General features: G+C 47.8%; 1 protein-coding gene across 5 annotated transcripts in view; it reads right to left on the bottom strand.

The window, feature by feature from the left end:
• LOC143110437 (MAP/microtubule affinity-regulating kinase 3) overlaps positions 1 to 15,000 on the bottom strand; it is a 65,369-nt gene that overhangs the window by 27,435 nt on the left and 22,934 nt on the right. For all 5 annotated transcript variants that reach the window (XR_012984158.1, XM_076273326.1, XM_076273328.1 and 2 more), the window contains exons 4-6: positions 7,181 to 7,229; positions 2,780 to 2,845; positions 2,341 to 2,411 (exon numbers count right to left, since the gene is read on the bottom strand). Coding sequence is in view for 4 of the 5 variants with exons in the window: in XM_076273326.1 (XP_076129441.1) it covers positions 2,341 to 2,411; positions 2,780 to 2,845; positions 7,181 to 7,229 (186 nt within the window). In the remaining variant the exon portion in view is untranslated. The remainder of the gene's footprint in view (positions 1 to 2,340; positions 2,412 to 2,779; positions 2,846 to 7,180; positions 7,230 to 15,000) is intronic.

The following is a 15,000-nucleotide window of genomic DNA, read 5'->3' as shown; positions in this document are numbered from 1 at the left end:
GTAACACTACAGTGCTCTATTAAAGACTCAGGACACAGTGTAACACTACAGTGCTCTATTGAAGACTCAGGACACAGTGTAACACTACAGTGCTCTATTAAAGACTCAGGACACGGTGTAACACTACAGTGCTCTATTAAAGACTCAGGTGAATGTGTGGGGACTTCAGGAGCACAGCTGGAGAAAAAGCAGAGGCCAAGCAGACACTCTATACATGTGACTATAGTCCGGTCATTCTAGATGCCTTTTACAACCAGAGATCATACAATACCAATGGGAGAATTCTGAACCATGTTCTGATAGTAGAAAAACCTTATTGTAGAGATTAGACTAGCCAAGGTATTATTGGAAAGATATTGACATAGATTGTCTTTGACATTTTAAATGCATTAAATGTCTATATTTTATTTCATCGTACTTCTATACTCTTTTTTGCAATTATTCATATGCTGACGCCTTATTAAATCTGTTTGGTGTTTTCAGCTTTTCTGTACTACTGTACGCGGTTTGTCTGCTCTCTTAAGGAAGCCATATAATATGCATCACAAAGAAAAAAACTATACATCTTTATTCAAGACATGTGATTTTGCATTTGTGTTCATATAACCATAATCCCTTGAAGATTTAAAAAAAAGTGCTTGTGAATCTCATATAGACTGAACAGCTAAATGGGCTTGTGAGAGCATGGAGAGACTGAATCTCATATATATCTCATACAGTTTGGCTATTTAAAAGGGTTAGTGAGAGTGTAGGGACACCGACTCTCACAGAGACGGAATATTTATGAGGGAGAGTAGTGGTTTTTGAACGTGCTTCTGACAGGACGTGTCCCGGATGGGGCGGTCTGGGTGATGCGTTCTGGGGTGAGGTGTGTGTGTGTGTGAGCAGCGTGTGTGGCTGCGGAGAGGCGTTGGTATGTGTGTGTGTGTGTGTGTGTGTGTGTGAAAGAGCAGTAATCAGCAGCTGGAGCAGATGTCTACTGCACAGAGGGACGGAGACGCCAACCAGGCCTCCGGTCACCGCTCATCCGAGGGGAAGAAAGGCTGCATGAGCATGTACGTGTGTGTGTGTGTGTGTGTGTGTGTGTGTGTGTGTGTGTGTGTGTAGGGGGGGTGGGGGGGGTATGCAATTCCATCCTCTCACTCCATCTCACCCTCCCTGCTCATCATAAATTTTACAGCTAAAGTTAATAACTTTAAAAAAGTTTCCATCCTCTTCCATCCTCTCACTCCATCTCATCCTTTTTGAAATGGAATCATTACTTTTCACTTTTAAAATCTCTGCGGGCCTGAATTAAAGTATGTTTTAGTTTTGCGATCCTTAAAGGCCCAAGAATGATGACAATAATGATAACTATAACTACAAACAAATATTGTTCTTATTAATATGAATGACAACCTTCACACATAAACTATAACGATGACGACATGAAGAACGATATCGTTAGTGATCACTTTCAGAGCGAATTTGAGAACGATAAAAAGCTAATAGCCAATCAGAACACATTGAATTTTAACCGTCACATTCATTAACACAAAGAGAGACGTTGTTTATTGTTGTTCAGTGTGAACGCTTTTATTGTTATGGTTATAGTCATCGTTATCGTTCTTGGTGTGAATGACCCTTAAGGCTTTGCCTTTGCTGTTATATAGAATTCTAAATTCGCTTTTGGACATTATTGCAATACAATAGGCATCGTATCATGGCCTCTGCATCGTGATACGCATCATATTGTTAGGTTGCAGGCAATACATGTTGTACCCGGCCCTAACATGCACTGACTGACTCATGGATGTAATCCCATCTGAGGAGTTTTACACAGACGCTGTAAGCCTGCTCAGCACAGTGCAGCTCAACGCAACTTGCCCCCGACCCCTCCGACCCGACCCGCTCTACATCAACAGCACCTATGGCTGTGCTACATGCATTCAGGGCACGACGAGGTCGGACAAGAGGGCAAAGAGACACAGAGAGAGACTGAGTGAGTCATCACTGGGACAGGAGGACGAGAGAGAGAGAGAGAGAGAGAGAGAGAGAGAGAGAGAGAGAGAGAGAGAGAGAGAGAGAGAGAGAGAGAGAGAGAGAGAGAGAGAGAGAGAGAGAGAGAGAGAGAGATGGAGTGAGAGTGAGGCGCTGACGTAACGGGGTCAGGTCTAGACGTCGCGGCCAGACCCACGGTGAGCTCGGGGTCTCTCCTCTCATGCTGACGCCACCTTACGGTTTTTAGGACAACTGAGCTGCACCGGGGTAGCGTGGCTATATCCATACGTATAAGTGTGTGTGTGTGTGTGTGTGTGTGTGTGTGTGTAGGGCAGAATTGAGCACACTGCAGCACTGTACCTGTCTAAATTTAGCCCTGGCCTCCTTCTCCTTCATTCTTCCGTGTGCTACGAGGTAGTCGAAGACCTCCCCTGCAAACAAAGAGGAGGACCAAACACAGTGGGAGATGGAGGGAGAGAAAGAGGATGACAAAGAAAGGCAAAGGATGGGATGAATATGTCTTACCACTTTCCACACAACTTTCGTAACATCCATTGTTGGTGTCAAGAACTTGAAAAACTTTGTTATATGCACACATTACAGTAATTACACATTACATCCCCATTGTATATAAACTGCAGGACAGTGTTTTATGCAAGTTAAAAAAACAAAACCATATACCATATTAACTGCCCTGTGTATTAACCTCATAGCTGAAGAAATTTTGCAAAATCAATGTATAAACCGCAGCTAATAGTTGGGAAATTACGGTAACAAATGACGGTTGAGGCCTACTCACCTCCACTTGCATATTCCATGATCAGGTATAAGGTCTTTTCTGTCTCGATGACTTCAAAGAGCTTTACTGTGGGTGTGACAGGAAAAGAAGGGAGTAGGAGAGAGAGGGGGGGGGGGGGAGAGCATGAGCAACAAGATTCCTGGACGTTTAAAACTCACACCTGCACTCATACAAAAAAAATACATAAAAAAAAAAGATCAGCGCATGACATCAGCCAATTAGGGAAGCACAAGCCCTGATTAAAAATGGATGCCTTTCCTGTGCTGTGAGTTGCTCTGGAGAGAAGCCTCTTCTAAACGTCTTAATGGCGACTACAATAATGATGCAGACAGGGCGAGTCCCAGCAGTGCGAGACACAGAGGAGTCAGACATTATAGTGGACAACAGTCTCACTTTCTTATCAGTGACCACAGACAGCAGCTGGAGGGGGACAGGGTCAGGGTCAGACGCCATCTAAAGCAACGAGTGTACTTCTACACATACGGCTATGCTGTCGTGCGTATCTGCCATCCACTGGATCAGCTACACATCCACTGTGGCACAAATAATATGTCAAATCCTTACAGACACGACATTTGGCTGCAGCACGAATGATGAATATTCGTCGCAGAGCGCATCTGTATACTGTAAGTATACTCGGGCCTTAACAGCACTGGGCTGCTGTTAGCACTGTTGTAGGGCTAACAGCCAGCAGTATTGTATCAAGTGTGTGTGTGTGTGTGTGTGTGTGTGTATGTGAGAGAGAAATAGAGATGTACAGAAAGGAAAACATAAGAGGGAGCAAGAGGGAAGGATAGCAAAAGAAAAAGAAGAGTGAGTGAGTGAGTGAGTGAGTGACAGTGAGTGAGTGAGTGAGTGAGAGTGGTGTGGAGTGTATGGGGTTGCAGCAACTACTCAATACCCATTAGAATCGCTGCACATCTAATTCAATTACCTCCCCTGATGGCCCCGACTCCCCCAACCCCTGCAGTTCTACTGCCCCAGCCGGGGCTAATGAGAGGCACAGGGGCACTTTCAGGAGAGGAAGGCAGCTGTGATTGAGTGCTGCCTAAATCCAAGTGATTCAGGGGTGGGACAGCGAGGCAACGAGTAGGTAGCCATGACATAAATAAGCAGACAGAGACCAACACACACACTACACACACACACACACACACACACACTACACGCGCACACTCATACACTTGTCTCATGCTGTCACTGTGTTTGTTATTAGATTTTGGAGTTGGAATCTCTGTGTGTGTGTGTGTGTGTGTGTGTGTGTGTGTGTGTGTGTGTGTGTGTGTGTGTGTGTGTGTGTGTGTGTGTGTGTGTGTGTGTGTGTGTGTGTGTGTGTGTGTGTGTGTGTGTGCATGCATGGGTTCACACTCAAAGGTGACAATCTGCCCTCCTTTTTTGTCCGGGAGGAGAGTTTCAGATGTCCACCACGCACAATCAAAACACAAGTTAATGAACGGCGGCGACGGAACCCAAGGACTTAAGTGGGCGCTGACCGCGCGGTTAGCCATAGAACAAGCTCACGTTACACAGGCCCGAGGTCTGCCTAATCGCTCCCCAGAAACCCCTTGTTTTCTTTACACTTTGTGTGATGCTTGGCGGTGCATTAGAGGACATGGCTAAGCTGGACTTGGGGCCGACAGGATCTCTCCTCGTTTTTTTTATTTATATATTTATTTTTAAAAAGAGAAAAAATCCATCGCATGCTGGCACCGTCTCTTGCCCGCTGCGGTGGCAAAGCTAGCGTGCCAAGTTGGGAGCGCCAACACGTGCCATCTTGGGCTGACTTCAGAGGCACGGGAGTAAGACAAAGGAGGAGAGGACAAAGGACAGGAAGCGACTGGGGGAGGAGGAGGTGGTGGCAGTGGGGGGGGTAAGGGCAAGGGGGGGGTGAGGGGGTAGAAATGGGTCAAGGCTGAGGGGCATAGGCTGAGATGAGATATAACGACGGCCCCCAACCACCCCCCGGTGCCACGACAAATGCCTCACCCTCACCCCTCCTCCCTCCTGAACACACCACGATGGTACCCCTCCTGGGCACAATGAGTCTTGCTGCCCATCATATGCCCCGTCGCGACAGACAGAGAGACAGAGAGACAGAGAGACAGAGAGACAGAGAGACAGAGAGAGAGAGAGAGAGGAGAAAAGAAAGAGACAGAGACATGGATAGAAATAGATAGAAGTGAAAGTGAGTGAGAGTGAAACAGAGCATTGATTTGGTGTAACTAACACACGTCATCCTCAACCTGAGCTGCATTACAATTCATTCATTCAAACCAGGGAGGATTGACATTTGACACCTAGTAATTCTCTGACCACTATGTTTTAATTTGATGGTTTATTGCTTTATTTTCTGCTCCTTTTCATCGTCATCGTCGTTATGAATTTCACTCTTTCAACATGTGCTGCGTGTGTGAATAGGATGCTCTCCTCTCCTGTGACTGTCAGCTGAAACCTCTCCTCTCGGAAGAAAAAAAAGTCTGGAGGAAAACTGAGATCCCACATTTCTTCTTACAACAATCAGCAAAGAAAGAGAACTGATCATATCAATAAATTAGACTATAAGTAAAGTAAACAAACGAACAGACAAACAAATATACATAAATAAATAACTAAATAAGCACTGGAAAGGGCATTGTGGTTGTGCAGCGATTATGGTCTGATTCTGACATTTCAGATTTTATTGTGGACTGCTTCAAAATTCCAAAGCCTCTGACCCTAAAAGAATTCCCCGAAACATCTCAGGAATGTAATGAAAACAGATGCACGCGTGGCCAGGCAATCTTCCTCATCCCTTGGGCAGACAGACTGACCCGACCGGCACACTGCTGTGTGGATGGGCAAATCCTTTACCTCTCCGGAGAGGGAGGGGGGAAAAAAACAAATATGTAGGAATTCCCGGAAGGATTTGGCTAAAAGCAATTTCACTGAAATTATTGACTAAGGTGATGCAACCGGAAACACACACACACACACAGTGAGTGAGGGTGATAGTGAGAGAAACAGAGAGAACTAGAGAGTGAGAGTGAGAGAGAGAGAGTGAGAGAAACAGAGAGAACTAGAGAGTGAGAGTGAGAGAGAGAGAGTGAGTGAAACAGAGAGAACTAGAGAGTGAGAGTGAGAGAGAGAGAGTGAGTGAAACAGAGAGAACTAGAGAGAGAGAGTGAGAGTGAGAGAGAGAGAGAAACAGAGAGAACTAGAGAGTGAGAGTGAGAGAGAGAGAGATAGTGAGAGAGTGAGAGAGTCAGAGAGAGAGAGAAGCGGAAGTGGGAGTCATTATCTGCCTGGACTGCTGGAACTAATTGCAGCTAAAATGGGGAGCGAGAGGAAAGCAGAGAGAGATGACAGGAAAAAGAGAGAAATTAGAGGAGGGAGGGGCTGGGGGGGGCACAGGATGAGCTCTCTGGCACGCTTCCAGTCTGCTTCAGCACCCCTCTCACCTATACAACACATCTCTCTCTCTCTCTCTCTCTCTCTCTCAGAGACCACAAAGACACTGGCAGTATACTCACACATAAACACATTAAAATCACTCACGTATACAAATTGCAGATAACGCACAAAACCAGCACACTCCATCCATAAGTATACAAACAAACACACACACGTACAGACAGACGGACAGACAGACACTTCATTCTCTCGTTCACACCCTCACCGTCTCTAAATTAGCTTCCATTCAGCACTTGCTGGTGGTGTGAAGTGGTATCATGGAGTGTGTGTGCGTGTGTGTGTGCGTGTGTGCGTGTGTGTGTGTGGTGTGAAGTGGTGTCATGGGGAGCAGCTGAGACGGGACAGGCCCGGGACGGGTGGAGATGACATCATCACTGTGCGCCAAAGTGGAAGGGAGGGGTGTGGGTGGGGGTTTGGAGAGTTTGGGAGGCATGCGCGGTCTGTCAGATGATCACCCTGTGCGAGAGCCCAACAATGACACACACACAAACACACACACACACACACACACACACACACACACACACAAAGAGGCGGTCGTGGGTGCACAGGCCAGCTTTTGTGTTGGGAGGGGAGGAGGCCGGCTGGCCCTGAATGGAAGCAGCCTGCCGGCTCTGGGAAAACGGTGGAAATTCCTGTGGAGCGGATTAGTCTGTGTGTGTGTGTGTGGGTGTGTGTGTTAAGGCCTATGTGAATCACTGTATGTGAATGTTTTTGCGTGTGAAAGATAGGGTCAGAGACTCAGTGTGAGTGTGTGAATGAATGAATGAATGAATGAATGTATGTGTATGTGTGTGTGTGTGTGTGTGTGTGTGCGTGTGTGCGTGTGTGTGTGTGTGTGTGTGTACTTAAAACTCCAAACACAAGAGAAGATGACGAGGACAGAGCGCAAACAAGTGAGTAAAAACAACTAATCAGAAGCTGCCTTAGCCAAAGCATGGGTTCACTCACCAATATTTGGATGGTTGAGAATCTTCATTATTCTGACTTCCCTGAAGAGCTGCAACACAAGAACAGACAAGACCGAATCCGTGAGCAGTGGAACATCGCTTGGGCTGTTCTCGCACACAAGCATGCGTACACACACACACACACACACACACACACACACACACTTTTTGAGTAAAAGTACTGTGAGTTTTTTTTATATGCAACCTTTTTTTTAGTGCGTGTGTCATATTTGAGGCCACTGTACAGCATAGAGGCACATAAGACACCAGACAAGTTTCCTTTAGCAATCCATTACATTAATATACCTCTACAATAATAGGCATCTCATTGTCTCACACCACAGCTAGCTTTCTGCATCTCTAACACAGATGTCATAATAAACTTAAGTTAAATAGCATATTGGTACTGTTTTTGAAATCAGCAACCAAAACTGTCTAGCACAAAGAAAGAGAAGGAAATGACTTGCACTCCCCCGCCACCCAAACACCCCACAACACCCCTCCCTGCCCCTCCTATCATCTTCTCCCTCCCTTTCTCTCTCTCTCTCCCTCCCTCCCTCCTTCCTTCTCTCCCTCTCCACCTCTCCCTCCCTCCCTCCCTCCTTCTCTCTCTCTCCACCTCTCCCTCCCTCCCTCTCTCTCTCCACCTCTCCCTCCCTCCCTCTCTCTCTCCACCTCCACCTCTCCCTCCCTCCATCTCTCTCTCCACCTCTCCCTCCCTCCCTCTCTCTCTCCACCTCTCCCTCCCTCCCTCTCTCCATCAGCAGACTCCCTCTGTTGCCTCACGCTCCTGACAGAGGGTTGGCGATGAGTCATGCGCTCACGCAGGTCACTGAGCCGGCCCTTCTGGCTTCAGACGACCCCAAAATGTCTACACAGCAAACACACACTGACAGACACACACACACACACACACACACAATAACCATACAACCAACAAACACCATACAACCAACCCCACCCGCCAGCCACACACGCAGACACCATACCACACAAAAACCCACACACACAAAGAGACACAAAAACATACACCTACAACCTAAGTATATCCACAAACACATACGCAGACACACACACAAACACACGCACAGACACACACAGACACACGCAGTCACACGCACAGACACACGCACACACACACACTGTTGCAAGAGGCCAATAAAGATGCAAGAGACCAGGCTATCAGTTTATCAGTTGGGCTTGTTTGTCAGCGTCACCACATAGTGCAGTGCAGCACAGTACAGCGCAGCGCAGCGCAGCGCAGCAAGGTGTCCTGATGCTCAAGCCCGGAGTCTGTATCTGTTCTCTGGTGATGATCTGCACAGCACAGCTCCTCTGATCAGGCCCATGCAGGGGTTGTGTCCTTGTCCGCTGCGCTTTTGTTTCTCTGGGTAAGAGGTTTTCATATGGCCGCAAGCTTAAATGAAGTCGCTTCCGCTGTTCTCAAGGACAACAACAACAACAATGTCCATCTAGGCTAATGTCAAACCAATGTCTGATCGACGTCCAAACATGGCTTGACCACGCAAACGTCCATCTACCCTCTTCTTGGTGTGCCCTCCTCCACAATGTCAATCAACAATGTCCGACTGACGTCCAGCAGTCGTCCAACATCCATCCATCCTGTTGGTCTGTTGTCCTGCATCGCATCAATCAACAATGGCGCATTCCTATGGCACGGCTTGGACTTGGGAGTTCCCTGAACGCCAACAGCCAGTGGCAGCGCCTGACGCACATCGAGAAACACCAACGTTTAGAACTTCATTATTTTTAATGGAGCAAAGCCCATTGGCGACGTCTGACACACCTGGACACCAGTTTAGAATAGAGTTAAGAGTTTAAATTGTGGTTCTATCTCTTTAGCGTTGCTAAGTCCAAAATAATGGCTTGGTCTTCAATTAAGCTTATGTCCACGTTTTGTTTTACCATTTTTCGACCATTTCAGCAAATGATTATAGCAGTGTGGGTTAAAAGCATGACTTTTCGTAAAACGACACTTAAACTAGCACTAAAAAAACGTCTTGTTTTTACTGTTTCGATGGCACCACTGTGGAAGCGTCAGAGCATCAGACACATTCAATGACTCGCCGCCAGACGTCGCAGCCCTTGACTGGTCGCCAAATGACACGGCCCTTATGAGGGGAAAGGTCGTGACCCTGCCTGTGGGGCGTCCCTGCGGGTGTCCTGTCGGACTGCCAGCCAGAATTCTGAGCCATTATAGCATACAGGACACGTGGGCAGGGAGTCTTTACTCAGGTCAGGGCTTTGGCTGAGGACCCAAGTGAGAAGCGCCATTTTGAAGCACCTTTGGAGGGATTGAGGCCAGAGATGTCTCTCTTTCTCTCAAACACACACACACACACACCTGAGATCTTAGGACAAGCTGGACCCAGTGGACTGTGGCCAAGCCCTCTGGCAGCTTTGTGTGCAGCAGTGGCCAATTCTTACTATATGGGCATCTATATGCCGCCCCCCCCCCCCCCCCCCCCCAACACACACACAGGTACAAGGGATACTCATAAAAACTTTTAATGCGGATCCAGCAAATGGAAAAAGTTTGAGAAATGCGGTAAAAGCATATTTTCTGATAATGTCCCATAATGCTGTGCATGCATAAGAACAACACGGTGGAAGTGTGCCACACATGGTTATCCACATATCAGACTGATGCACATCCTGAAAACACACACTTAATGGTGACCACGAACCAAGTACACGTTATGCACGTACAGTACACACACACACACACACACACACACACGGCCATAAGATTCCAGACTTATCAACACAAACGTGACCTGTGACACCGATCCTGAAAAGCACTGAGCCAATCTGCTCTGGTTCTAAGCTGCGTGTGTGTGTGTGTGTGTGTGTGTGTGTGTGTGTGTGTGTGTGTGTGTGTGTGTGTGTGTAGAGGGTTCAGGGTGACTCTAGGGCTTTGAGTTGAGTCAGATCAGACAAGCTAGGAAGAAGGGAGAGGAGAGGAGAGGAGAGAGGTGAGGAAGAGGAAGAGAGGAAGAATGGAGAGACAGAGAGAGGACAAGATGTAGGAGAGACAGGTAAGAGAGAGACAGAGAGAGGACAAGATGTAGGAGAGACAGGTAAGAGAGAGACAGAGGCCAAGAAGGAAAAAGAAAAGAGAGAGCGCAAACAAGATGAGGAGAGTAAAGAGGGATGAGGAGAGATAGAAGGAGAGAGGTGAGAGAAAGAGAGAAAGAAAAAGACAGAGAGAGGAGAATGAGCAGAGGAGACTGTTTGAAAGAAAAAGTGGGAAAAAGAGCAAAAGAGAAACAAGACAAGGAGAGCAAAAAAGATAAAGATGGAGAGAGAGAGGGAGAGAGAGAGATATATATAGAGAGAGAGAGATAGAGAGAGAGGGGGGGAGAGAGAGAGAGAGAGAGAGAGAGAGAGATAGAGAGAGAGGGGGGGGGAGAGAGAGAGAGAGAGATAGAGGGGAAGAGGGGGAGAGAGGAGAGAGAGAGAGGGGGAGAGATATATATATATAGAGAGAGAGAGATAGAGAGAGAGGGGGGGAGAGAGAGAGAGAGAGAGAGAGATAGAGGGGGGGGAGAGAGAGAGAGAGAGATAGAGGGAAGAGAGGAGAGAGAGAGAGAGAGAGAGAGAGAGAGAGAGAGAGAGAGAGAGAGAGAGAGAGAGAGAGAGAGAGAGAGAGAGAGAGAGAGAGAGAGAGAGAGAGAAAGAGAGGGTGGTTGGTATCTGCTGAGCAGCTGGCTGACTGGGACGGGCTGCGTCTCATTAAGGCTGCTATAGTGACACACACACTGCACTGTGCATCTGCTCTGCACTCACACACACCTTTCTTTCTCTCACTCACACAAACACACATAAACCTTTCTCCTTGACTGTCACCCCCCTTACCCGCGGGCACACACACACGCACACACACACACGCACACACACACACGCACACACACCTTCCTTTCTTTCTCTTTCACACACAGGTTTTGCCCTGAGGCCTGTTCATGTGTCTGGCGTCCAGCAGGGGCTGTCTGAGAGCCGCACGTGGACACATATGGCCACAGGTAGGAGATGACGCGACAGGACAGAAATATAGAGCCCATATGGACATTGGAAGAGAGGGAAGAAAGAGAATGAAGGACAGGAAAGAAGGGAATGGGAGAGAGGGAAAGAAGGGAATAGGAGAGAGGGAAAGGGAATGGAAGAGAGAGAAGGTGGGGAATAGGAGAGAGGGAAAGAAGGGACTGGAAGCCATAGAGGAGGGAGAAGCAAAGGAGAGAGGTGGTGGAACACCCCCCTCCCCAGAAAGCCACTAATCACCGTGGGCTAATTAAAAGAGAGGAGTCTCCTCCACTAACGAGCGGATGGCCGCCAGACCAAACCAGACGAGACCAGATGAGGATGGGGATGACGACGGGCCAGTCTAGGCAGGCTGTAGCCAGCATCAGCTGCTGGTGTGTGTCTCTGTGTGTGTGTGCCTGTGTTGCGTTGAAAGACAAAGACAAAGAAAGAGTGTTTCCCTCTCTCTCTGTGTGTGTGTGTGTGTGTGTGTGTGTGTGTGTGTGTGTGTGTGTGTGTGTGTGTGTGTGTGTATGTGTGTGTGTGTGTGTGTGTGTGTGTGTGTGTGTGTGTGTGTGTGTGTGTGTGTGTATATATGTGTGTGTGTGTGTGTTCCTTTTGGCCCTACTCAGCAGGAACAGCAGACAGACTCCCTCTTGGAGCGAGCTCATTCCTGCAGTGCTCCGGCAGAGAGAGTGAGTCTGCCCTGCACACACAGGGCCGATGCCTCATTGGCCACATCCTGCATGTAATGACTAAATAGGATGAAAGAATGCCACGCGACGCGTTCCCCCTCACAACACCACCGCCGACCGTTAAGAGCTCTCCGAGCTCTCCGAGCTTAATTGCAGTCTATTCCAGAGTAAGATAAGAGGATACACTTCTCTTTTCTGTGCGTGCAGTAACCCGTACCAGAGAGGGTTAAAGCGGAGCTAGTAATCAAGGATCTTTGCCCGTACTGTTAGCCTAGCTTAGCATAATTCACTGGAAGTGGGTTAGATCAGTTAGCCTATAGCTGGATTCAGGTGTAAGGTTAGTGGTGTTTGAGCTGTGCAGCCAGTCTAATGACACTCTTCTTCCTTCTGTGGTGCTAAAGCAACAAATTAAACTACGTAGCCTGTAGCTCAGCCCAAGTCACTCTGCTTGTGTTCCATTCACAGAGCCTGGACTGAGCAGAAGTCTGTTGAGCACACATAGAAACAATCTCGGCGGACTGACGTAAGTGCATCAAAGAACAGAACAAAGACCATAGAGCAATGGTAATTAATATATTGTGAAGTGAACAGTCAGTTAGGCTTCAACTACTTAGATAAATTCAATTAAATGAATTAAACAATGCTTCAAAACACTGATCAAGCACTTCCTCTGTCCACGCTTGAAAGCAAATCTTACTGCAGGCTGAGAAGTTATTAGTTGCAGTTGAAAGTTGTAGCTTTACTGCAAAACGAAACCTGAAGCACTTTTCAGGGATAGGGTTAAGTTTCACTGCCTTTCAAAACCATCAATTTGTCCCCAATTCAGGTACTTGCCAACACTTTCAAATTGGTCCTGAAGCCTTGACTTGGAAGTGTGTGCGACGTGCGTGTTTGTGAGTGTGTGTGTGTGTGTGTGGGTGTGTGTGTGTGTGTGTGTTCAGTGAGAACAACAAGAGAAGCTGGGAGCACTTAAGGCTCATTACGGGGCAGCGAGCCAAAGAGGGAAAGTGAGTTCTTAGTGGAACAGAACAACATCTGCAGGTGTGTGTGCATGTGTGTGTATGCGCATGTGCGTGCCTGTATGCATGAGTGCGCGCGCGCGCACACACACACACACACACACACAGTCTCTCCAGCTCATGAAGGTCTAAACCATATATGAATGGACACTTTCATTGTTTTTCAGTCAGATTATCAATGGCTGGTGCCTCAATGCCCAATATGGCCACAGCAGAGTCATGTGACTGTAGTCTACTAATACATCAAAGCTTATGTCAGTCAAAAAAATACCTGTGTGTGTGTGCATGTGTGTTTGTCATCTTAACTGAGTGTGTAGAGATGTATAGTTTTCCCTGTGTGTTTAGTGCATCTATGCAGGGAAAGTGTGTGTGTGTGTATGTGTGTGTGTGTGTGTAAAAGCTCGACTTGCTGCCCCCTGAGTCCACTACGTCCCCTCTCCTCCCCAGCCCTACGGGGCATTGTTAGGAGAGTAAAGGGTGTGACCCCCGTCTGGTCACAGACAGTGGCCCCTGACTGCCCCACCACCCCATAATTGTGCACTCTCTGCTGGGGGTAAGCTGCCGTGATTAACAGGCTTGACACACACACACACACAGGGTCTTGCTCATTTTGCTGTTTCCAATACGCAGCTTATCCATGTGTGAGACGAATGTCCATATCAAATGCACGCCATGTCCATATCCTGGAAGTAGGATACACACGCCCTCCATACACATACACACACACACACACACACGACACACACACACACACACACACACACACACACAGCTGCTCTGTCCCAGAAAAAGACACCCAGAAAGAACACAAAAAGAAGGGCAGTTAGCAACTCTCTTGCTTTCAACAGGCTGTGGGCAAGGTCATGCACAAGCACACACACAGCAGCAGTGGCTGCTGGGCACAAGCACACACGCACACACACTCACAAGGTATTGATTTCCTCACTGATGATGGCCTGGATTGCAAAGAGCTGACCAGATAGGACGGAGTGAGGATCCAGTAAAAGTCTGGCTCATCACGGGAAAGGGCTGCTGCCGCGGTCAAGCCCGATTAAGCCCTTTCCCGTGCCCTGGCCTTCTGCAGGATCTGTGTATGGACAGCCTTTTAAACAGGACCCATGGCAGAGCACCGACACTCGTGCTACAACAAGCCCAACACTGCAGGGCCTCTAGTCTCGTCCAGCACTGTGTGTGTGTGTGTGTGTGTGTGTGTGTACATGAACTGAACTTAAATGAACATGCTCTTATGGTTGGCCTGCATCAGAATGTGGCTACATTTATAATTTATCACTTTATTTATATACGACCATTCCAGCATTTCACCGACAACCATTATGCATAAATTCCCCAAAAGATAAGGAATGGGAGCATTGCTAGCCGTGGGCTAACATTTAGGCTGCCTCACATCTAGGCATAACGTCACGATAAAGGTCAGCCCCCACATACTCTTACATGCAAATTAAATGACATATTCGAACAGACATGCATGAGCGTGTGTGTGTCTTTGTGTGGGGGATGGGGATTGGGTGGGTGTGGAGGCTGGGGGTGGGCGTGGGGGTAAAAGGTGGCTTCTGATTGGTTACTTTATCAGGTCAGGCCAGCAGGGTCCTCGCGTGGGGCTCGCGGTTCCATTCACAAAAAAAAGCCTAGTCTGCACATGCTCAGACATGACCTCACCTGCTCCCGCGGGATGGGGGGGAACATTATTGTGCATTCAGCCAAACATTCCTAGTGTGTGTGTGTGTGTGTGTGTGTGTGTGTGTGTGTGTGTGCTTGCTTGAAGGCGTGAGTGTGTCAGTGTGTGTTTGAGGGCAGAGTGTAGCCTATGTGTGTGTGAATGTGTGTGTGTTAGTGTGTGTGTGTGTGTTGTCAGTGCCTGGGGGGAAAAGAGGCACTTTACTGTAATTAAGATTTTATAGAACATCGCCCAAGTTTTCCTCTCCGCTGTAGAGAAGCATCCCTTTGTGTGAGTGTGAGTGTGAGTGTGAGTGAGTGAGAGAGAGAGAGAGTGAGAGAGTGTGTGTGTCTCTCTTATACACCGCTGGCCAATCATCTGTGCATTATACAGT

Source organism: Alosa pseudoharengus, unplaced genomic scaffold (assembly GCF_046254945.1).
Source record: "Alosa pseudoharengus isolate Yale_2024_CS ecotype anadromous, Long Island Sound unplaced genomic scaffold, YU_APseudo_1.1 YU_APseudo_1.1_scf_7, whole genome shotgun sequence".
NCBI lineage: Eukaryota > Metazoa > Chordata > Actinopteri > Clupeiformes > Clupeidae > Alosa > Alosa pseudoharengus.
Note: the sequence above shows the minus strand (reverse complement) of the source record. Positions and strands in the feature narration are given on the sequence as shown.